This window comes from Geospiza fortis, unplaced genomic scaffold (genome assembly GCF_000277835.1).
Source record: "Geospiza fortis unplaced genomic scaffold, GeoFor_1.0 scaffold461, whole genome shotgun sequence".
NCBI classification, from domain to species: domain Eukaryota; kingdom Metazoa; phylum Chordata; class Aves; order Passeriformes; family Thraupidae; genus Geospiza; species Geospiza fortis.
Genome location: NW_005054463.1, coordinates 1,142,138 through 1,167,348, shown reverse-complemented (window position 1 = coordinate 1,167,348; position 25,211 = coordinate 1,142,138). Strand labels below are relative to the sequence as shown.

The following is a 25,211-nucleotide window of genomic DNA, read 5'->3' as shown; positions in this document are numbered from 1 at the left end:
ACATTAGATTCATTTCATATTTATGCTTTTTTCCCCTCCCTTTCAGTGATGCCAGCAGGACTGCCTTGTAAATGAGAAACCATTGTGTTTCTCAGGGGGAGCATCCTGTACAAATAAAAAAGCAGCAGAGTAAATCATTTTACAGCATATGGTAGATTCTAAGCCTCAAAGTACTCAGCTTTCCATAGCAGCAGAGGCACAAATGGAATCAAATGAATAAATTGCCATGTTTTCTTATTATGGGTATCTGACTTGAGAAGTTCACCTGAGCAGATAGTCTGTTTTGTAATTGCCTGGTATTTGCTCTTCCTTACTAGAAAGAAGGCAGAGACAAGGCTTTTATCACCCCATTTTTGGTGTATTGTGTGCTAGCAAACAGCTGTGTTTAGGAACAGGGGGGTGATTATTCCATGCCAGGATCCTGAAGGTAGTGCAGTTCCCACAGGAGGAAAGTGGGCTGGTGGAGTTCATTTATGGCACTGTCTGGGAGAAGGTGTCTGTGACACAAAAGACTGCCATGGTGAGAGACAGGAGGAGGGCTGGCAGAACAGGAGGCTGCCAGGCCTTCTCTGCCACCTCTGCAATACCCAGCACCTTGCTGGGGGAGTCTGATCTAAGACAGAAAATGCAGTGGGTTCCTCTCAGTTTACAAACTGTAGGAGCTCTGTGCCACATCACCCCAGTTTCTGTGTTTCTGCCATCCATTCTCTATATACCCCAACCATCCCATTAGCACATGCCCTAGTGGCTGATCCCTCTCAGGTTTTTCTTGCTACCTTCTGAGGATGAATGCAGGACAATTAGGCCTGGTATTAAACTCGTAACAGCAGAGCAGAGCTACACACTTGATAGATATTGCAAATGACTGGGACTCTCCAGGTCTGATCAGTCTGCTACCCCTGATTAGAAGAGGATGATTAGAGGAGGATGCTCAACAAAACCAAAGTACTTTGTAGGTGCTTAAGAATGGCTGTATCAGCAAGTGGCATAAAACCCTGTGCAAGTGGCTCACTACCCTGGTTAGAAGCCTGTGCAATTCCTACATTTTAGCTTTAGCACCTTATTCCCTAAACTGACAAATGACAGGAGTGAAATGAGTAAAGACAGAAGAAGTTATTGATTTTTTTGGTTTTGTCTCAAATACAGTGTATGAGCATTCCCCCTGATGTAGTTAGCACAAGAATGCTCCCTGCCGATTCCTGCTCCCTGATGATGTGAAGTAAGATGCAGAAAACCTCTGTTTGCAGACAGTTAGATCTGTGCTTGAGGGGATAAATTATTAATCAAAAAATGGGTAGTTTCTGTGTCTGATTCTGAAGGGAATTTCCATGTGATGTTAATCTTGCAATTCCAGTACAGTGTGTGTTGATTTTACAGTCTCATTACAGTGTGAAGAGAGGAAATATGCTTTAGCAAACTGATCCTTCATTTGAGAACCCTTTGTCTTAGGGAACACACAGCCCGGCCCAGCAAACACGGCTCATCAATGCCGTGTGTGATTTTTAATCATTGAGATTAGTGCAAAAAGATAATACTGAGAGTGATTATGCTGTATTTGTGAAGGGAATACACAGAGAATGATAACTAAAGATTTACATTGTTGACAGGTGACCATATTGAAGAGAGAGTAAGACAAAATGTCACCTATGGAGGGAGTTTTCAAAAGTGTCCTCTCTCTCCTCACTGGTGATCTTGAGTGTCCAGAACTAAACAAGCCCTTTTATAAATACTTAAATTTGAGTTGCTGCTAAATAATATGTTCCCAAGGAGACATGTTTTGTGAATGTGGCTCTGCTTACAGGTGATTTCTGTCTTGATGCCCAAAATGTTCTCACACCTTGCTTTATGTTGTGTTGCACTTGTTGCACAATCAGCAAGGCTCAAATTATTTGTGTTCTGTGAAGTGTAGACCAGACCTGTCTGATACCATTTTTTTTGGTTTTATTTAGTACCTGCTCTGGAAGATTGTAAGGAACAAGAGCCTGTGATGGACAACAATATTTCTGTGGTGCCTTTTGAGAGACCTGCTGTTATAGAGAAGCTGACAAGCAACATGGGCAAACGTAAAAGCTCCACCCCACAGAAGTTTGTGGGTAAGCTGGAAATGAGCCTTTTATTCTTTTTAGTGCATGGCTATGGGTTATGTGCTATTTGTAATAGCCAGAAGAACAAGGGGAAAAGTAGCACTCTCACAACTTGGTTCTGATACAGCAATGGAGGTGGTTAAATCACAGCAAAAAATCATGATAATTATTGAATTCATTTTACCAGTCCAGATAATTCAAAAGTGAAGTCCACTATCATGAAAATGCCTGAGGAAACCTTGAGCTTTCTACTTCACACTGTTTTGTTTGTGGGGTTTTTTTTTAAGCTTCACTCTAGCCCATTTGAGATTTAGACTTGTCATCTTCCCTCTCCTTGCTCCAGAAAAACAAAAACAAGCTAAGACTGTCATATAATTTTCTGTCTCCATATGTGTTAAAAAAACAAACAACAAGTATCTCGAGACTTCTAATTTGTATTAAATTCCTGACACTTGGCAACAACTGGTCTGATAATACTGGAATGAGGAAGTAAATCACATCCCTTGTGTTGGAAGAAGAAGTTCTTGCTCCGAGTGCAGCACTCTGCACACAATAAACTTATTAATGCATGAATAAGAAACAGCTTTGGGTGGCTTTTGGTTGCCAGATTTAGAATCCTAGGTCAAGAATTCATATTTTACTTTGTGTCTTGACATATTAAAATTATTCAGCTTGTAACAGGTGACAGTATGGAGAATTTTACTTGGTTTTAGCTGTAACTTAAAGCTTCTTTTTACTGCTATTGAAGTAATGCAAAACTTCTTAGGAGGGAAGCTGGAACAGAGAATTGTTTGGGTAAGTGTCAGACTCTGCAGTCACGCAGCAGGGCAGCAGGCGTTTTCCACACTCACTCCCTGAAGGGCAGTCACACACAACTTAAGGGTGTCTCATTCTGCCTACTCTGAGGACACTTACAGAGAGCATCACAGGACTGTAAGTAATTAGCACAGCCATTTAGAAAAATTGTTGCCCCTCAGCTAAATGGAGATTCAGATGGATTAGTTAAATCACCCCTGAAGGTGGCTGTAAGTAAGCTGCATGGTTTGGAATAGCAGGGGGCCAGCAGTGTGCAGCAGCTCACCTGGGGGGACTGACACACTGACCTGGCTGCTCTCAGTCAGCTGACCATTCCCAAATATCAGTGCTGAGCCAAGGTTAGGCCAGCAGTGATCCATCCCACATGGGGAACGCTGGGAGACATCAGTATTTCCTATGTTGTTACATGTTTAAAGCAGAAAGGTGATTTTACTTGTCCACTCATGTACCATTGACCATATGTTGTTCTTGTGTTCAGAGGTAAATTTACTAATTGGAAATCTTTGCCTGAGAGATGCTATACCACGTTATTATTCTCTTCAACAGGTTATACTATTTTGTTGTTAGATAAATCCTTTTTTTATCTAGTGTCTAGTAGCATATCACTAGCCATATGTAGGATAAAAAGTACCCCCTTTCATTTTTACGATATCTTATTTTTCTGATCTTTAGTGGCATCACAGTGTTTAGATTGAATAATAGCAGTCTTCACTTGGCTGCCTTTCTTTTGTTTTTTCCTCCCCTCCACCATGACCTCACTTTTCTTCTACTTTTCTCCCCAATTAAATATTGTTCAGCTCTATCAGGAAGAATGTGTAATGGTTCTGTTGCTTGCAGGAAATTTTCCTGTGCATACTGCAAGCATGGCACCTGTCCAAAACAACTTAATGGTGTTTATGAGAAGGTCATGTAAGCATAAGCTAAAATCTTTGCATGCTACATCTATCAGTGCTTTACTGCTCTTTCTGATCAGCAATCTCCGAGGGACTGTGGTTATGGACCACAGTCTCTCCTATGGCTGAATTTTCAGGAGGAAAGGAAGCAGCGTACAGCAAATAGAATGAATTCATTTCTGCACGAGAGACTTGGTTATATATCTGCTCTTGAGGTACTAGTCTTACCAAACCAGCTGAAATAGTGGAGGCACACTCCAGAGAAAGTAAAATTTGTGATGTGCAGGAGTGTGAGTACTTCATTTTGCTTCTTGTTCAATGAGGGAGAGGCAGACACCAGTTAAATTAAAAGCAGCCGTCTTCAGGCTGATCATGTGAAGCAAATTCATGTATTTTCAGTTGGAATTTGGAGCTTCCTCTCAGAATGTCACCGAGGTTAAGAACTGGCAGGATGCAAAAGGAGACATTTATGTGGTTTACGATAAGACCATGGTTGTTAGAGTAAGAATTAAAAATACACGGGCGTCTCAGAACAGATGAAGATCAGCCGGCTGCCAAATTACACTCAGCTTCTGGTTAATGGGGGTCAGGGAGAAACTTCCCCAGGGGGAAATGCTGGAACAGCTTCCTCCAAGGTTTCTTGTAGCTTTCTCCCAAGTGTCCAGCACTGCAGCTGCTTTAGATACTTGATGAGATGAACTACAGGTATCACAGGACAGCTGTGTCTGTGTGCTTTGATCTGCCTTCAAATACCTGTTTGGGGGTTTATTTGAATGTCATATGGCCAGAGGGGAGAAAGTTTTTTCTTCTGCTTCACTAATGTAGGGCAAGGATAAATAGACTTTGAGCATAGTTTAAATGAAAATTCAGAATGATTGGGCTGATTAGCTGATTTTAAGTACAGAATTGGCTAAAGAGGAATTTAATTTGGAAACCACATTGTACTGGTCTATTGGGCTATTTATTGGTTACTTCTGAGCTCTGCATTTTACACCCTCTCCTTCTCATGTTATCATTTATTTTGCTTTTTTATGTCACACTCCATTTCTCAGACTCTGACATCTTTGGAACTGGTTCATAATTAAAGGAATAAATAATTCAGGTCACTGGCAATTTACAGCTTTCTTTGCTGTCTGTGCTGGAGTAACTAAACATGGATGATGAAAGGAATCAAAATAAGGTTTGCATCAGTTATGCAAGTAGCCCATAAAGGATGGGTAATATTTCTTCATCTGTAAAGCCTACAAAGGACTGACAGTGTGTTTGGCAGCTGGATCAGACCCTCACCAGATCTACTTCTTTATCCAAACACAAGAATGACACCAGAGGTCAGAGCAGGTGACAGGCACCAGTGGGCATCAGACAGAATGTCCAGTTGCAGAGCTGTCCATCCTGTCGGTGGCAGCACAGCCATCACAGGCTGCCAGACCACAGCAAAGCACTGAAAGGAGGATGTCTGATGGCAAGAATCATCCACAAGTCATGTCAGATTACCAGGACCCTCGTTGAGTACACATCATAGCTACACAAGCATGGTATGGTGTCCAGCCATGTAAACAGTACTGCTGAACAGAGGAGGAATATTCATGTGCTTCACTTTAGACTTACATTTAATTACCTTGATAATCAGGGCTAAGTTCCCCAGCAGAAGTGATGCATCATCATCTCTAAGGACATCGTGGTTCTTCTCTATGCATCACTTTAGAATAAGTCACTCTAAGTGGAATGAATTATTATAGTCAAAAATAAAATGCTGAGTGATAGCTGTGTTGAAATGTACTAATGCAATTTGGAAGAGATTTGGGATTACAGTTCTGTTTCTTATAGTGGTTTATACACATTGTGTTCCAAGCAATTTTGGCAAAAGGTGATAGAAGAAGCTTCTTGAGTAATTTAATTCTTGAGTAGCCAAACCACTTGTAAGTAGTGACTTCTTGAATATATTAACTTACGCTACTGGGAAAAAAGTCTGGGTTTTTGTACTAAGGAAGTGAAGTAACAAAGACAATGAAAACCAACCAATATTATTTATCAGACTTCATAAAATCAGCTTTAAAAGCTAGATGTCAACAACCAGCTAATTGCATGTGTGAGCACACAGGAGCGTGTGCATCTTGTATCATGGACATATACCCTTTCCTGTTTAAAAAGAAGTTATTCCATGAGCTTTGACTCTCTGAAGCCATCACTGAAAAAGCAGTGCTGCTGAGCTGAGCCCTGGTGTAAGCAGTGGTCAGTCTGTTCACTTCCAAGGAGAGCTGTGATGTGTAACATGGTGCCCTGTGACTGCCATAATGTACCAGCATGTGGTTCTGGTTTTGCACATCTGTCATGCCATTGATGTTAAAAGCTTACAAGGATGTGAGTGAGGATTCACAGTGATGAACCAGCCAGCTTCAGCGTCATTAGGTATAAATTTATCCTGTGTCAGTGAAAAGTGCTTTTGTCTTTTATCAAGTGAAACAAAGCTATACGTGTCAGTGAAAAGTGCTTTTGTCTTTTACCAAGTGAAACAAAGCTATACACCTGGTTTCTCTATTTGTTTTCTTACCTAATTAGACACTGGGAATGGAGCAGTGTGTGTGTATCTTTTTTTTCTCAGTCCAAAAAGGGTGGGATCTTTTTTTTTTTGGAGGGAGGAAAACTGCAAAGATCAGCCTCCACTGTTCCTGTAAATGGCTTCATTCTTGGTCACATGCTGTCATTTAATGTTTGGGGGTTTTTTCTGCTGGTTAAAGGATTTACATCTTGTGGTTCTACAGGTGCCACCATAACAAGCCCCCTCTACCTGTTGTTTGGGTTTCTCACTGTTCAGCCTTGTTGTTAGGTAGGTGTGAGGCACCTCAGATTGTGGGCCACATGTGAAATGCTCCCTTGAATTTTGGGGAGAGGATGTCTAATGGTATACTCTGTCAGAACTTCACTGGCCTCAATATTTCAATCCAGTTGTACTTCCTAACTTGAAGTGTGGGCACAGTCAGGCTCAGTTGAAGATTTGGAATTGTTCTGGAAGTTGTTACAGCCACATGTTTCACCTGGAATAAATTTTAAAAAGAAACGAAGAAAGCTCTTGGTGAGGTTACTGTTTTATCCATCTCAGGACAGGAACTTTTTAGGAGGTCAGTAATAAATGGAAGGAGGTTAACTTTAGACTCTGGAATCATTTCACCCCAAGTCAGGAGGTTTCTGTCTCTTTTGCAGTGAAACATTGCCATGATTGTGTTGATTTTGCTCATGGATTTGCTTTTATCTCTTAGGTGAAAAGTTCATGAGATTTGGCTATCCAGATATCCCCTTTGATATGAACCTAAGCTATGACAAGGAGGCTGAGCTGATGCAGTCTCACATGATGGACCAAGCCATCACCAATGCAATCACCTACCTTGGAGCTGAGGCACTTCACCCCCTGATGCAGCACACACCGAGCACAATTGCAGAGGTGGCCCCGGTCATCAGCTCAGCTTACGCTCAGGTCTATCATCCCAGCAGGATAGAGAGGCCCATCAGCAGGGAAACAGCTGACAGCCACGAGAACAACATGGATGGCCCCATCTCCCTCATCAGACCAAAGAGTCGAATCCAGGATAGAGAGGGCTCCCCCAGCAATAGCTGCCTGGATTCTACTGACTCAGACAGCAGCCACGACGACCGCCAGTCCTACCCAGGAAACGCTGCCTTAACCCCCAAGATCAAGCCAAACCCGGCTTACGTGAAGGAGGAGGCCAAGCCTTTGGATGTCACAAAAGCTTCTAAGGGCTCTTTAAAGGATATGTACAAGGTGATCAACGGCGAAGGGGAGCAGATTAGGGCTTTCAAGTGCGAGCACTGTCGCGTCCTCTTCCTGGACCATGTCATGTACACCATCCACATGGGCTGCCACGGCTACCGGGACCCGCTGGAGTGCAACATCTGTGGCTACCGGAGCCAGGACCGCTATGAGTTCTCGTCGCACATAGTCCGGGGGGAGCACACATTCCGCTAGGCCTTCTCATCCAAAGGGGACTCCTATGAAGTACAAGAACTGCACATGAAGAAATACTGCACTTACAATCCCACTTTTCCTCAGACATTGAGACGCCTATTTTGTTGTTGTTGCTGTTGTCGTTGTTGCCGTTGTTTAATTATTATTATTAACCTTATTTTTTGTGGACCCAACCTCATTTGCTCTGCCCAGCTTAAGAATGGAGAGAAGGAAGGGAATGGATAAAAAGAGAGGTTTGTTGTGGCAATCGGTTTTTGGGGAGTGAGCCGCCTTGCTTGCTGTGGGAATTGGAAGGCAGTCTGTGTCCGTCTCAGTCAGTTGTACACCATGTCCTCTTTTGGGATGTCGCTCAACCATGCCAGGTGCTTTCAAGTCCCAACAAGATGCCACTCATTCGGAATTTCAGAGGAATAGGTAGAAACATTTCAGAGGAGAGCCTTTTTCTAATGTGAAGATACGGTGCGAGCTTTCGGTGGCTGGAGGAAAGGGGGGGAGCTTTGTTCTGCAGAATGAACAATTATTTTTAAAGCAAAACTGGTAGGGAGTTAGGAGCATGAATCAAAGTCAATATTCCTCTCAAAATTACTTTCAAGGGTGAGCTGTTTTCCTGGGTTCAGTGTGTAATGCCCCTCTAGGATGTAAATAATGAAAAAAAAAAAGAAATGTATGTCTTAACACTGTACCACATTATAGCAGTTTAGTTTCATAAGTCTGAGGGCCTTCTGTGGTAAGTTTGAGGCTTTGTATTTTTATTTTCCTTAACTTATGAAGCACCTTTTTTTAGAATTGTTGATATTCTGTTGCTCCATGCCTATGTGTTGTCTCACTGGCTTCTTAGAGACCCTTGGGAGCCTTATTTCTTTAGTTGCACCCTAAGTTTTAAGAAAGAACATTTAGAAATAACATTTAAACTTGCTTCTAGGACAGTAAGTGGCCTAGGAGTGGGTGAGAGCCTGTAGTTTACTCAAGAGGTTCTGCTGCTCTTCAGAAATACTTTTGGGTTAAAATTATGGATTTAAAAATGACAAAAGTGCTAGTAGCAAAGTGTTCTTTAAATATAGGTATATATAGATACATAATTATGTAAATACTTTCTCATTCTACTATCACAGTGTTAACCTCTTGGCAACAGCCTAAACTAAGACTTGCAGCTGGGAAAGCGTTAGGAGCCAGATCCTTGGCCAGCATTAATCCTCTTGGCTCCATTGAATTTAATGGAACTGCCCCAACTATTTCAGCTACATCAGGTTCCCAACCTTGACTGTTTTTGCTCTTGTTGACTTCTTACTTCTTAATTTGCTGAACCACTGACTTCCTTTTGTTTGTACATCATCAATTCTGCTGAATTTAGAGGTGAAAGTGTTATAGCAGGTTTTGCTGGATAGGCTTTGCCCCTGGTGAGCACAGAAGCCCAGCAAACCAACAGGCCACACATGATCTTCCCTGCTTCTTGAGAAAGGGATAAGTGGAGATGTAGGTGCTGGGTATTGATTTGGGCTTAAAGATTTCATTTTTGTTCCTAGTTTTCCAGAGAGAGTCCTTGACACACAGACTGGACAAGAAAACTAGTCCACTGATCTGTTTTGTTTCCTTTCTTTCTCTCTCAGTAAATAACAAAGCCAGCAAGCACCCGGCAAGTTGCATCAGTAAAAACTGGGCTTAAACCTACAGGACAGATTGCCATTGAAACCCAACTGTTTGTACCAATCACAATTGAAATGTTGTTGTTTGGCAACAAGAGCACAGCTTGAGAATGGAAAGATCTGGATGGGTTTAACCCCCTCCGCACACACGGTCTCCATGCGCCTGGGGAGACCTTTTCCAAAGGATAAAGTTACTAAAGTATAAAAGAGAGAGCAAGATCAGGCCATAATGAATTCCCATCTGCTCCCTCCAATCTGTGCACTTGATGCATATGCCAGTTTGCTGTTCGTTTTGAGGGTACTGGGTTTTTTTTCTTCTTCTCTTCCTAGACCTGGAGCATTTGAAAGTAGGAGCTGAAAGGTATTGATTGAAATCTTTTTATGGTGACATTCTTGGCAGCTAGAACCTGTCTTTAGAAAGAATACAGTAGATCATGGCCAGATTACCTGATGACTGCTTCCCAGCACTGCAATGCTATTAAGTAGGAGCTGGTAAAGTCTTGCAGTAGCCTATTAATTATAATACAATATGGAGAGAAATGTCATCTTGTGTAATGTGAGACCTATCAAGGCTGGGAATATGCAGGCTTTGGAGAGACAGATTTAAAGATCTATTCCCAACATTGTTCTTAATGTTGTTGGGTTCCTCCCCCTCCTTCTTTCTTCACCCTAATGTAGAGGAAACTGGGGCAAATGAACCAGTGCCATCCTCTGAACCATTCTCATTGTCTTGTGCCTGGTGCAGCCAAATTTTGTTTGTGCAGGAGCAAAGCAGGGAGATGCTGGAGGGCATCACTTTGATTCTGTGTGGCTGATTCTCTGCAGTGAGGGAGGTGGGCTTAGGGGGCGGCCGGCCGTGCTTCGTGTCAGGATGTGTTTGGAAATTCAGAAAAGAAAAAAGTGGTGGTGATTTGCTGAGGCAGGAAAGGTCATTTAAGAACAAGGTGGAAACTAAAGGGTTCTTGGGCCTGAGGGTTGCTGGGCTTTCCTGGGCCTCCAGAAAAACACATGCCCAAGCTAGAGAGAAAGGTTGCCGGCAAATCCGTTCAGTCTCTGGGGGAAACACTCCGTTCTCCCCTCTGTGGTCAGCGAAAGAACATTGGGCTGTGGTTTCTTGGAATAGCTAGCACTAGGGAAAAAGTGTTTAAAATTTCTGCCTTTGTTTGGGAAAGCACCAGAATACGGGAAAGGTGGAGAATCTCTTGTGTATGCACAGATCAGATGGCTGCAATTACATCTGCAGCTCATCTGCACTTGGGGTCACTGATGATTCACTGCTACCTCCAGTAAGGTGTATTCTGTGGGTGTTTAAAGGATCACATGGGGACACCCACTGATTTTAGACCTGGCTTCAGTTAAGTCCAGCTTCTTGATCTAATGGTAGCAGGTGAGGTCTGTATGTCCTGGTGTCATGGGCACAGGGAACTGGAGAAGTACTGGGGAATTATCTTAGTGAAACCACATTTTTTGGAGAGGAAGAAACTTGAGGGGTCACATTGATTTTTTCTTATCAATGTCCTTTTCTAAACATTCACAGGAGACTTTTATCCTAGAGTTAGGAAAAGAAAGATTAAATTCTAGTTCAAATTTTGAACAAAATTTTGAATTAACATGTACTTTACAATTCAATTCCTACTGAAAATTATTAGAGAGCTTTATGTAATGCAGTTTGTTCCTTCACAAAAGTGAGCAAAATGGGGCAGCAGAGATTTCTTTGGGTGTTTTTTCTTGCTTGCTCTCTGCAAGAATTGGGTTTCTAAGAAAAGCTCTTGAGTTTCATCAAGTTCATTAGTCATTCATAGTGTACTAGGAATTTCAGTAGCTAATCCCTGGCCTCTAAATCCGTTTGTTCTGAGTATTTGGTGCTGGAAATCAAATCTGGTTGATTTTTATTGGACTCTTTTGAAATTCTTGGAATTGGGTTTCTGGTTAGAAACATGCATTTGCAAATTTAGAGTTGGCTTCCTGTGAGCATTCCCCATTTTCATTAAAAAAAAAAAAAAAGAAAAAAAATCTGGGCACTTCTCTGCCAGTAAACCCTTTTGCTTCTTTTACATCAAAAATGGCAATATTCTGACTCAGTTTAGAGGATTACAAGCCTGTTAATTTAAAGAGAAGTGTGACTGCTTATTCTGCTTTTGGTGTGATCCATATCCTTGGAGCAAAGGGCATTATCTATATATCTGCAGTTATGACTGATTAATTTTACAGCCACCTCTCTTTGTAATCAGTTAGGAGTGCACATCAAAATATATTGCATTTTTCAGTAAAGCCTGCTCTTTACTCAGTAACTTATGGGATTAAAATAATTTTATTCTCCTTAAAAAGTGCTTTCATCTATGATGTGATGTGAAAGGTGTCTAGGCATTAACCTGTAGTGGTCTGTAGCAGAGAGGAAGATTTAAAATGGGTTGATGGGCCTGATTTTTAGTGATACTGTTTCTACAATGTTAGTACCCAGCTCACAAAGTAGCCATGAGGACCTAAAGTATGTTTACTGCAAGGTGAAGAAATTCTCAATTGTCAGAGTTTGCAAATCTCTTTCTGTTTACAAGGGCTTCCCTAAATTTGTGCTGTTGGCCAGGAGGTCAGTAATAAAACCCAACTCTTCAAAACTGGGCTTTCATTGGGCATTATTACTGTTGCCCAGGCCCTGGGCTAGCTTGTTCTGATTTGAAAGAAGCCAGACAACAGACACTCCTTCCTCCAGAGAGAAACTTTGGAGATAACTGCAGCAAAGGTGCTTATTTCAGCCAAGGGCAGGAGCTACAGTAATGCAGTTCCTTCACTGAATAAATTCCTTTCCTTAACTCTTGCTGTGCTTTTTAATGTAATGAGGGAGACTGCCAGGGTCACCTAAAGTCATTGTGGCATTTTAGGAAAAAGGGTGATGAAATTGGCTTTTCTGCTAGTAATTCACATCTTAGCTTGGCTTAATAGCGTTTAAAAACAAAAGTGGATGGCCTGTGGTCTGGGGCAGCTGGAGAGCTTGAGAAAGTACATTTATATATATATATGGTATTGTGTAGTTAGAGGTATGCTTTATTGTATATGTGCCTTTTCCAAATGCATTTTGGGAGATCCTGATGTTGTTCCTGATATCCCACCAGACCCTTTCAGAATGCACAACAAAAACCAACCCAAAGGAAACATCCCTTCTCCTGCTCTGCACCCTCCTTGGCAGCTTGGCCCAGAGAGAGGACCCTGGGCAGTACTTTGCTGTGACATTTCCTGGAGTCAAACAGCTTTTAGGAGTGGGAAGGGCTGAAAATGACCGCAGCAAAGTACATTCCAGCTATCCAGCCAGAGCTGGTCTGCAGCTGGTCCCAGGGAGCACAGCATTCCCAGCACAATGCCAGGACTTGCTGTGGGAGCCCCCAGCTGCACCGTGCCCTACAGAGAGCCAGGGAACCTTCTCCTGTTTCCTCCCTCTTTAAGTAAAGCACCCTTTGGTGGACTTTGCTCTGCTTTAGAGTTCCCACTTAGGTCTGGGAGTGGGCTTTGAAGCTCTTGCTTCTTGCTTCAGCCTGGAAAAACAAATGTGGTGAGTCCTTTGGAAGTGGTTTGCAAGTTTGCCTGTCACGCTGCTGCCAGCACAGGAATTGGCACAGAGACCAGAGAAGCTCATGAGCAGGAGGCACTCAGGGGGCTCACAAGCTGGAACACTGCTGTGATGAGCACAGTGCTGGTTCTGGGACTTCCCCAGAGGTTGGTGACCTAGTTTCAGGTGCACTTGTTCCCCTGCAGGGCTGCAGAGCTGAGTGTACCAGGAGGGCCACCGTGGGCAAGGTGGCTGGGCCAGCAGGCTTTGGGCAGAGCCTGAGCCCAGCACAGCCCAGAGCCACCCCCTTGGCAATGCTCTCCCAAAGAGGGGTGCTGAGTTAGGTAGAGAAGAGCTGGAATTTGCTTCACAGTGAATAGATTCCCTTTTATCCCATTGATGTGTTCTGCAATATAAGCAAAGGAGAACATCGCTGCTTTCCAATTTGGTTTCTAATTTGACCTCCTTGTGTCCTTCTCCTACCCAGCTCTGAAATGTGCAGAGGACAGTCAGGAGGAGGGCTGGGCTCAGGCTTTGCCATGCTGCATGCTTAACAGGCCAAGGAAACAGTAAAACCAATCTCTGTTTAATTCACCTACCTTCCCAGTTGATCATGCAGATTCCTGGTTCCTGTTCACTTCCAGCCTTTGGAAAGGTGGTTATCAGTGTGCACACTTGGGTCCTCATCTTTGAAGATAACTTCCCATGCTATCTCCTTCTGTATAAACTTCTCCTTTTCATCTTGGGGCCTAATTAATCAGTGGATAGAAATGACCATTTCAACAGAAACCTGCATAGTTGTAGTAAAACTCATATTTTTTTACTGTTGGAAACAAAAAAACACAAAAAACTGTGATCTTTTGACTAGCAGTACTAGGTGAAGTATTTCAACAGAGTGAATGGCAATGAAGTTAATGAGATCATGTCTTGAGAGGGGCTGGTTTCTCCTGCTGGGAGAAAGGGAGCAGCCTGGCCCAAAGCTGGGGCCAGCACTTCCTTTCCATAGCAGGTGTTGGTTTAGGTGACTGCACTGCAGCCCAGGAAAACATTTGAGCACCATCAGCCTCGTGCCATCCCTTTGGCTGGATGTGGACATGCACAGGAGCTCTGCAGCTGGCTGTGTTTATCCTGATCCCATTATCTATGGGATCAGGGTGCAGCACAGCAGCTCTGGGCAGGCCTGGGTGGTGGTGCTGGAGGCATTCCCTTATTCTGTGTAGCAGCCTTAATTAATCCCTGGCCCTTGGTGGTACCTGGGTACCCCCAGCCTCTGTCTGTGTCACCAGGCTGGATAAAGGATGGGAACCTCCCATCCCACCTCTCCTTACAGGCACAACAGGGCCAGTTTGCAGTAAATTGGGCCGTTTAGTTTTACCTCAAGTGACATCGAGTAAGAAAAGGTTCTTGCAGGGGTGGAGGTCACTGAGTCCCTACTATGCACTTACTGGGATTTGACTTTGCTTACTGGAAATGGATGTTGGCTCCTGAACACACTGTAACAAGGGGAGGACTTTTTTTTGGTTGTTTTTGTAGTCATTCAGATTCTGAAACTGTGATCAATTATTTGACGAATTGTCAAGTGTCCTCAGAGCTTGAACACGTTCACTTCCTCACCATGTAGCAGTCTCCTCTGGCTTTCTGTGCTTTTCTCTTTCCCCCTTTTCCTTCTTGGAGCTTTAAGTCTGGGCCTGCTCTTATCTCCTGTAGCTTTGGGCTGTCTAGGGGTTTGGGGGGGGTGGGTTTTGGGTTTTTTTTGTTCATTGGCTGTACAGTCTGTTTACATATTTTTGTACTCAAGTGTAGTTTTTTATTAAAAACAGAAAAAAGAAAAAAAAGTCAATTTGAGAAAAAAAATAAGGTACGTACTCTTTGTAACACTTTAAAGATCTAGGGTACCTTTGAGATGACTCTACAGTGATGTAATTATAATACTGTATATTTGCCTTCCTTTTTAGTTGGTTTTATTTTCTGTTTTGGTTTTTTTTTTTCCTAAAATATATCTCTTTTTATGAGAAACTGGAAACTTTTAATGCAAATGTTTAGAAAGATTTAAAATTGTAAAGTTAAGAAAAAAAATCATATAATTTTTTTTTTCCTGTTGGAAGAAAATGCTTTAAAAAAAGTTTTACTACTGTTATATTCCAGGGTGGGGGTTACCAACCCCAAATTTGCTTCTTATGCTTCATTCTTGGATCCTGCTTTCTAAACATGATCATTGCAGACATGGATGATTTGCTTGTATTAATTCTAAAAACAAAAATCGCCAACGTTTGGGTTATTTTTCTGTTCAAGTGCAATACTTACCCTGGCATCTTATTAATGTACAGTGGTTTCTGTGTTCCTTCCTCAGTCCACACAAATCAGTGAAACAAAATGCTCTGCCCTAAATGCATTTAAAGATATGGTTCAAGTAAACTGATTGCGACTGACAAAAGATGAGAAACTGTAAATTAAGGCTAAAGCCCATAATTTACCTTCTGCTTGTCGTTGGCATTGAAACACATCCACATCCAGAATTAAGGACATACCTGTTCTTGACTCTTCCTCCCTCTTCTTTTCTAATTGCAGCTTTTTTGAGAAAAGCACTTAATATTGATGTTTATTAAAAATGACAAAAAAATAAAAAAGATCTTCTGGTCTGATCCAAAACCCACTCAGTGGAGACTCCTGTTGACTTTGAGGATGGATTTTGGATTAGGCCTAATCTCTTAGCTAGGGCAAAACTGCCCTTTACTCTAGGGAGAGATTTGCCTGCGTAAGAATTACAGGACTCGTGTCTTTTATCTACCTGAGAGACCAGAAAAGCTTCTTTAGAGTTGTCCTTGTCTTATATAACTTTAGATGGGACTTGTTTTACATATCATACGTATTTATATATAGTGTATTTTTAATGCCTTCCCTCCCACCCTTCAGTAGACTGAAGCCGCTGTTGTGTAAATATGTATTTAGGTACGTAATAAAAAAAAAAGGAATAAAATCCCATGGAAAGGGGGTTACTTCTTGGAAAGGCAGTTACTGCGCATGCACAGTAGCCACTTTTGTCTTTTAAATTTGTATTTAAGAGATTTCTTTTTAATAATAACAAAGGCGAGGAGACTGTATCCATCCCCTTCTGATTGATTGCCAAAATCGTTGCCCAGCCCCTGGTGTCTGAGCTGATGAAGAACAAGGTTCAGTGCCCGCTGGTCTCACTCCTTGAGCCAAATTGTGGGAGCCTTCCGTGGGCAGCTCGGCTCCTGCTGCTCTCGGGGCCGCGCTGAGCGGCGGGACCCGGGCGCGGCCCCGCGCGCGGAGCTCCGGGCTCAGGGTGCGGCCGCTTGTCCCGGCATCTCCCCCGGCATCTCCCCCGGCCGCTCCGGAGCTGCGCTCTGTCCTCCACTGTGCTCTTTTCCTGACCACAGCCAGGCGGCTAATCTGGGAAATGACCCCTTTTTTCTCCCAGGTGTAAGAATTTTTAGTTCTGTGATAGATCTGCCGAGCTAAAATTGAGGTATCTTTCAAATTAAAAAAAAAAAAAAAAATTTAAAAAAAAATTTAAAATACATCAGAGTTTACTCCAAAAGCCAGTGAAGACGCTGGGAGCTGTCCCACTTTATGTGTTCATTGGAAGGTGCTCTTATAAAAGGAGTTCAGAAACAATCCCTTTGACAGTGGTGCATGTGAGCAACCCTAATGTAAACCTGTATCCCCCTGCTAAAAGAGTTTTGCCGCTGTAGACTGAACTATGGGACTTGTTGTTATTTTTATTTTCTTCTTAGCATACATGCATACATATGGTTGCACATCTGTATGTGTGTGCTCTGTACCTGTGTGAGTGTTGTACAGCCATGTGAGAGTGGGAGTCCGTGTGTGTGTGCGTGTATAAATAAAAGAAGCTGCAGAAACTTTGTAATACTTTGTGAAAAGGATTATATTATAAAGGTTTGTACTGTCTTGAGTGCACAGCTACTGGAATAAATGTAGGGAATCTCAGGAACAAGCATATAATTTGTCCAAGAATTATTTCTTCTCAGAAGTGTAAGTGCAGTTTTTAATTCTGTATATTATTTAATATTTTACCAATAAAAATAAACTTCTGACATGAAAGGGTTTTCCATTCAAGCTTTCTGGACACCTTGGTGTATGCATACACGTTTCTTTCTTGCAGCAGGAAGCACACGTGGTGGTTTGGCAGGAATTGCATTTCTACCTGCTCACAAATCCTGTTAATTAGCCAGAGAGACTGAGTGTGTTGTGGGTTGGGGTTCTGAGCATGGCTTCTGAGAGGGGGGAGGTGAGCACAGATCTGGTTTTAATATTCATTGCAGCTAAAGAAATGCCTTCTGTCAGCTTCAGCACCCCTGACAGAAGTGTCCATGAGGGTCCTGCTGTGTCAAATGGTGGCATCAGCTGCCTGCCAATGGCTCTGTCATGTTTTTGAAATGAATTAGTGCCCTTAGGTTTTTCTGGAAACACTTGGACTGCACACACATTCCCTTTGAACCCTTCCCTCAGCATGGGTTTTTGGCTGAGTTTCCTCACCCTTCCAGAGGTGATGTTCCCTCTAGGGATTTGTTGGGCATTTCTCATTGCCCAGCTTGTCCTTCCTTCCTTTCCTAACACAGCTATCGACCTGGTAGCATTCACAGTACAAACCCTTCCAACTTAAAGGAAGATCTCATGGAGCTTCATAAATTGTTTGTTGTTTGTTTTACAAATCTCTTGTAAATTCTTGGTTAAAGATTAACCAGCCTCTCCCCATAATAAAAGTGTTCATCATTCACATGAGAATGGAAATTCCTTAAGATATCACCTGAATAAAAGTTAATCTTCCTTTAAGTCATGTTTGATGTATGTTGTCTCCAAGGAATGCTTCTGTTCAGTGAGCAGAATTTCCTGATTCCTGTCACACAGGATTGCTGGATTGCTGATTTTGCTTCCAAAAAACCCTCAGAATTCATCTGATGGGGCAGTCTGAATCTTTAGAGCATGGAGCAGAAATCCCATTGTGCCATTGTAGGACAGAAATGACTGGCTTGATGGACCCAGGGTCCTGTCCCAAAATTATTTGAGATGTTGATGCTCTTTTCATTGACTTCAGCTAAAGGTCTGAGATGATCAGGGGAGAGCTCATTGGCAGAAATTAAATGACTTTCTAATCCTTAGGACTGCTGAGTCATTTTCAGGGGTGAGACTGTGCGTGGCCTCACATTATTAAGGAAGAAGCTCTTAGAAATCTCCAGGCCTTAATTCAGGGCCAGCGTGGTGGTGTGCCTGTCTGGGCAAGAGTCACACCATGGGGCGCCATTGCCTTTCCCTTTAGGTCACCCTGTCTGCAAGCAAAGGGCAGCTTGACCTCACCCATTCAACTCTTATCTAGGCAACAGGGAATCATGTCTGATCCCTCCTCTGCATGGCTTTTGCTGGGAAGCTCTTACTGCATCAAAAACAGCCTTTTCCTCTTTAGAGCAACAGATGCTTAAAAATTATTCCAGTGATCAGTGTCAGCAATGCTGCCATCACCCAGTTCCCTTTGGTCTGTGGGAGGCCAGAGGTTCAAAAATATGGAATTATTTTCTTTGTTGCAGCAACAAATGATGCACCTGCAGTGGTCTGTGAACTGCAGGATCACCCCTCACATTGCTAACTGGATCAGTCTTGCAGCCAGGTAAGCTTTTTCTGTTTTCCGTATTTCTGATCTGCCAGTCCAGCCCTGCATTCTGCCAGTGGCCTTCTCCAGCTTTACCAAAACCAATATTATTTTCCTACTTAAGAAAGGTCGAGCCTTGGTTTCTGGCTTTGGCTTCTATAGCACTAAAATTTCTATTTTTATGCTGTACTTTCAAGAACTTACTGGAGTTTCTTCTGAGGGTGAGTTTATTTTTCAAAGGTGGCGAATCAAAGCAGGTTTTCCTCCATCTCTCTTCTCAAATGTCAAATCCCAGCCCTGCCATGAACCATTTCCCACCATGGCACTGTGGAATATATAAAGGGCCCTTGTTAATGGGACACAACGGCAGGGCCTCAAAATCCCATTATGAAACTCGCAATAATCGAGGGACTAAAAATAAATTTTGCTTGGATTGCAGTTTGAACATGCTTGGGTTGTTTTTTTCTTTCTTTTTAGTCGATCCTAATGTAGTTAGTCCTCAATAAACCCAGCTTTACCCTTGTGCCCTTCAGTGCTTATTTTTGTCTCTTCTTGGTGCATCATATAAACATTGTCATAACTTCCAGCATGCAATTATAAATGTTTGTTTTGGGTTTTTTTCACAGCAGAGTACCTCAGGAGCCACAATGACTTCTGGATTCAATGAAATATGAGTTGAAAGGATTACTGTGTAAATGCAGAGTCGCCTAAAATTTTAGAGTAAGAACGAAAGCTCTTTTCAAAGGAATATACTTGTGAAATAGCCTTTGTGTTTCCTGTTAATTCCTGGTACAAAGATTAGGGCTGGAGTCCCAGAGTATGGTATTTTCCAGGGATTTCTGTCAGTGGAGAAACTGAGCCCTTGTAATGAGACTACAGAAGTGCTCAATATTATCTCATTATTTTTCATTAATCCGCACACACCGGCCCGCCTCCACACGCTGTAATTCCATGTTACCACCCATGTTCACATTAAAATAGGAACAGATTATTCAAGACTCCCACACAAATCGTGAACCTCTATCCCTTCTGATCTGTCACTGGCCATCCCTGAGACACAGGAACCTCTTCCCTAGGCAAGGAGTCATCTTTAAAGGCTGGCAACCCAGCCCTTCAGAGCTAAATGCCTATTTTTATTCCTGGCAAATGCTCCTGTGGTATCCAACATCCAAGCCTGGATGAAACTACCCTGTCAGAACTGATTTTTAACAGAAAATTGCTTTTCAATGAACCCATTCTCTATGGAAAGTGTATGCTTTTCATAGATTTGGGGGATTTGGGGATTTTTTCCCTCAATAAGAAAGCCTGAAACTTTAAACCCTCAGAAGGTTTCTGTGCTATTTTTTTTTTTTTTTTTTGTTTCAAGAGGAAATACTTCCCTGCCCTCAACTCCTGTTTTCATATCAGTTCAAATAATGTCAAGACACTCTTTGCTGCTCTTTCCCATTATTTTTGTTACTTTTCCTGTTTCAGGCTGCCTGCGCGTAGCTGATAGGGTGTGGTGAGGAATGTAAATTATTATTTTCATGTAGGTGTGGTAGCTATTCAGTTGTAAATCCTGTTTTCAATCCTTCTGACTATTTTATTTGTGATCTGTAATATTGATTTGTCTTCTGAGCAGAGAACACTGCAATCTATCAGGAGCAGGGACATTTTATTCCTTGCTAAAATAATTCAAAGCACTCCCAGAAATCTGCAAGATGGGGAAAAAAGAGATCTTCCTTGAAGCCTTTTTTTTCCCCCCTCTTTGAAATGAGTTGAGGAATTTGTTTCTGCGGTTGATTTGTTTTTATCAGTTAGTTGCAAAATCTGACCAGCCTTGCCTTTCAAACCCATCTCCCATGATAACCTGCCACTGGCTGCCTCTTGATAACCGGCTTTAAAAAAATACATGTTACAAGGTTTGTGTCTGAACACAGCTCAGGGTGGTGGAGGAACAGGGCTGAGCTACCACAGGCAGCTCTGCAGTTGCTGTTGGAGTCGAGGGAAGGTGCCAAGCTGTTCCCAGCTCCACACAAGCCGTGCCTGGAACACAGCTGTATTTGCCCACAAGCTGTGAGCGCCTTTTGGCAGCCACAGATGCTCCAGCTCTCCAAAGCCTTTCCAGCTGCTCCTGCCTTGGGAAGACTGGGTCAGGCGCCAGGGGTACCTCACCCATGGACCCGACCCTCTGCTGCTGCAGATCTGCGTGGCCTGAGCAGCCTGGTGGGAGCTGAGCTGATTTGCCCTGGGTCTCTGAGAGATGCCAGTGATGCCTCAGATTTTAGCTCTTATATTTTTCAGATTTTGTACTGCTTTAGTGTGTATTTCTGAGCTTCATATTAAGGGATGGTAAGTTCTCTTCACAGAGTAGGGAGACAAAACAACTCCTTCTCTAGCTGGGCACCAAGGACAAATGATCCAAATTTCAGACCCAGGAGCATAAACAATGTGGAGTGAAGAGAGAAAAACAAGGATGAGACTTCATAACCTAAACCTATAACTGGACAATTAACTCCAATATGCAAATGAACCAGAACTTATAAAAGTGAGAGGTCTCATAACCAGTCATCCATTTTGTGACCATTTTGGTTCATCTTGGGTGTATCCCTGGCTGGGCTCTTGTGCTGCCCAAGGTGGATCCATTGAGGCCTTTTAATAAATCCCTGCTTTATTCTTTAGCTCCATCCAGCCTCTGTTCTAGGTCAGCCTTCTCAAGGCATCACCAATGCTGCCCTCAGCCCCCAGGGCTGCTGTGTGAGCTCCTCTGGCTGTGCCTCCTCTGTACCCAGCCCCTCCTGAGTACCTGTCCTGGTTAACAGCTATTCTAGCCAAAACCATTGCCACAGCTTCTGCCTGTGTTGGTGCAACTTGGCATCTAGCTGCCAGTTCAGTCTATCTCATTTTAGGGTAAATCTGGAACCGAGGAGTAAAATCACTGCTGATTTTTTTTTTCTTTTAATTACTTATATTATTATGGCTAGCTTTAGGCCTGTAGCATCCTTGTGCCTGAGGCTGACCAGCAAGAGTTGATAGTGTCTGTGAAAGCTGAAGTTTAAGTGTCACATGCTGCACACTCAAAGCTGATGGCCATTCTGGCCAGTGTACTATGAAAAGCCTGGAATACAGTTGTCCTTGGATACCTCTGCATATTGTTTTCTATCAAAAAGATCTTTTGAAGGCTGACCTGAGAACAACCCTTGTCCTTGCAGCTTGAAAGGCTTGTCCTTTCCCTGAAGTGGCAGAAGTGTGCAGTGTTTGGGCACAGGTTGCATTTCCCAAGCAGTGAGTGCATGGTTGGGATGTCTGCAGCACATAGTGAGTGCTATGCTGCTGCTGTGTGGCCATCAGGAGGCATTTAAAGTGCTTTTTCTTGGGAGTTCTTTCCAAAAATTTATTTCTTTGGTCGAGTGTTCTCTTTATTTGCCTCCAGCTTTCCTCCCCATTTTTTCCAGTAAGAAAACAGAAGTTGTCACTAGACATTAGAACACAGCAAGGTTTAAGTCAAGGCAGGTTAATACTGATTATTTGCATGATGTTTGTTTCTAGAAGCCCTTCTGAGCTAGGTGGTGTTCCAGCACTGAGCAAAAATAAGTCCTGGCTCGCACTAATGTATTTAGCATCTAATTATTTAGAAAACCCAAGCTTCTCATTTTCAGAAGTCCAAAGACCTTTCTGTAATGCTCCTTTCTTTTTTTTTGTCCGAGCCTGGTTATCAGATTTGGAGACAGTGTTCCAGTAACTGTCCCTCTGGCATTTTGCTGCTCCTTCAGACTATTCCCTGTGTAGTTCCATGTGGCTGTACACAGAGATGGATCTCCTTGTGTCCCCAGAGCAGCTGCACAGGATTTGTGGAGCAATGAGCTGAGCTCCCAGCTGTGCCCTGAGGTAGCTGAGCTCTGAGCCTTGGCTCCATCCCACCTCTCAGGACACAGCTCCCAGCCCATAACCAGCACCACTGGGCCTGGGGTGCTGGATGTGAGGCTGGGATGTGCTGAAACACGTGCTGCCAAATGAGTCCAGCTGCCCAGCAGATCCGGATGGCTTTGGATAACTGACATCCTGATCTTTATCAGCTCTGCCTCCTCTGTGAACGTTACTGGCTCTGTTTCTCTGGGGTTTTTTGTTAGATCTTTTGATAAGATATTAAATTATCTGGGTCTAAACCAGATCTGCGTTGCTCAAAACACTGCAGCTGGATGATGTCCTAGTTGTAGGTCCTAGGTGAAACTCACTGGTAGAAAGATGGGCTGTGATCTTTTTAATATGTGAGCACTGATTTTTTGTTTTCTCCAAAAGCAAAAGAGAGATGGAAAACAGTAACAGTGTCAAACAGATCCCAGTTTTACCCTGGTCATATCTGCTGGAAAGGAAATTTCTAAGCTGAAGCTGGTGTGATGCACCCTGTACAAGACACTTGAGCTGCTCTTAGGAGACAATTTTATGTAAGAGGACATGTAAAGGACTTTCAGCGTTTGATACAGACTCAGTTCTAGATGAAACCCTGAGCTCTTAAGGAAGAGGAGGTTTTGAAGATAACATCCCTAGCCAGCTGGTTCAGCCTTACGTGAAATTGCTGATATTTTAGTGATCTCTGGCTCACCTGTTCTGCCAAATTGAGATGACTGTAAGGCTGCTCACACACTTCATTTCATTGCATAAATTATTGCGTTGCCAAGACTTCTTTGAGACCCAGGCTGTCAATAGAGAAACCTTTGCTGTTATTTCAGGCTGATCTGTGCATGCCTAGGCAAGGCTGAATAAACCACAGATGACCTCTGATGTAATTTTACCTTTAGTCATTTGCCCCATTCCACTGCCAAGCTTGCACACACAATCTCCTAATCTGGAGATTCTTTTTAGGGCAAAATAATGGTGGAATGAGCCAAATGGGGATTTTCACAGCACGATAATTCTCACACTGCTGCCCTGACAGGGTACCCTCTAATTCATCATTCCCAGAGCCTTTGCACCACTTGGCTTATCCCTGAGCAGAGGGTTCAGTGCAGGCACTGCCTATCTGTGTTGGGAGGTATTTGGGCAGGAGTATTCCACAACAGCTATTTTGGGCTATTTCCCCATATTGAGAAGCTCTAGTGCTTATCTCAATGGAACGAAAGTCAAGCCTGTTCTTCTAGATAAAATGCTTTCCCCTCCAACTGCCTGATGCCTTATCTCTGGTCTTGCAGCATCACCCATAACCCCTCTCCTGACCCACTTAACTTTCTGCTTTCAGCAGAGCTGGGCTGGGGGCAGGGAGACTTGATTAATGAATAATATTCACTTTCTTCTAATGCAAAAACTCTTCAAGTGGTCCATGCTCATGTAATTAGGGGAGAAATCTCTATTCTTAATCAGCTGATAAATTATCTATGGGCAGACCTTTAAGAATGTATTTCAGGTAGCTTTGGTTCACATAAGTTATTGGGTTTTAAGCATTCTTCAGAATCTCCTGACAAAGAAAAGAACTTTAATGATATCATTGGACACTTGTCACCTTGTTTTTCTTTGCCTGTTTAAAAAACAAACCAAGACTGTGTTATCTCTTTTCCACATCTGAAATAATTTCTACGAAATCAATATTTTTGCAAGCATAGTAATAAGCTAATGTTTGCTTCTTGAGCTTCAAAAATTAGATAGGGACTGAATATAGGCAGTCAAAGCAGTGAATGTGTTGACTCTTACATTCCAATTTCAGCAGCAGGTACAGCCAAGGCAAGCTTGTTTGTTAATTTATTTGGAATTAAGCTGATACTTTTAAGCCATTTCCTAGTGAATGATTATCTATCAAAATGTTTTTATCAGCTGGAACTGACTGATGTTCATTCAGATAGTTTCTTGGAGAACCAGCATGTGTGTAGTTAAACAGAATTCAGTCTAGCTTCCTATTTGAATCCTATTTTTTTTTAGTGCCTCCATTCTTTACAGTGTGGCAGGGACTGCTCAGAAAATGCTCTTCTCCCTGAAGCTGTGTGCAAAGAAGTCCATTGGTGTGAACAACACATTGGTGTGAACAGTCCTGTTCATTTGTTACCACTGGATGGTCTGGTGAAACAAGGAGGGATAAAAATTCTGACCCTTGTGAGTAAGATTGCTAAATGTGGGAACTCTGGACCTTCCAGGATGGAATTCTGGAGAGGACACCATGGACACTGCACTTGCAAACATGATCAGGAAGTGGGACTGACATAAGGGCCTTCCCCCTCCTCCCCACACCAGTTTAGGGCACTAATGAGTGCCTTAGAGAGGCTGAGCCCTGCCAAGGTACAGGTGACCAGACTCTTGCTTGGCTTTATCATTTCAGCTCCAAGAAAGGGGTGTGATCCCTTTCCCACATCCAAGAGTTTTCACTGGGTTCTGCTACAGGGAAATGGCAAAAGCAGCAAACAAATCAATTAATGGAACTCTTCACAGGGCACACAGCCTCTCGTGCTCCTGCCTTTGCCTTCATTGCTGCCAGTGTGTGAGGTGTCACTGTCACACCTGCTGCTTCCCAAGGACAGTTTCACCAGCTCACCTCTGGTTTTTGAATTTTTTTTTTCCATGCCTTCATTCACAGGTGGGGAGGAAGAGTGAAGCCTGCCATGCTTGGCCAGCATGGAGCTATGATTTCACTGTGCTGGCATATTGCGTTGCAGCCATGT

General features: G+C 42.9%; 1 protein-coding gene across 3 annotated transcripts in view; it reads left to right on the top strand.

Annotated features, from left to right (window-relative positions):
• The window catches only part of IKZF2 (IKAROS family zinc finger 2), a 109,752-nt gene extending 100,522 nt beyond the window's left edge, over positions 1-9,230 (top strand). For all 3 annotated transcript variants that reach the window (XM_031062778.1, XM_031062779.1, XM_005427959.2), the window contains 2 exons: positions 1,950-2,093; positions 7,051-9,230. In XM_031062778.1, coding sequence (XP_030918638.1) covers positions 1,950-2,093; positions 7,051-7,775 — 869 coding nt within the window. In that variant the 3' untranslated portion in view covers positions 7,776-9,230. The remainder of the gene's footprint in view (positions 1-1,949; positions 2,094-7,050) is intronic.
• Positions 9,231-25,211: the final 15,981 nt, after the last annotated feature.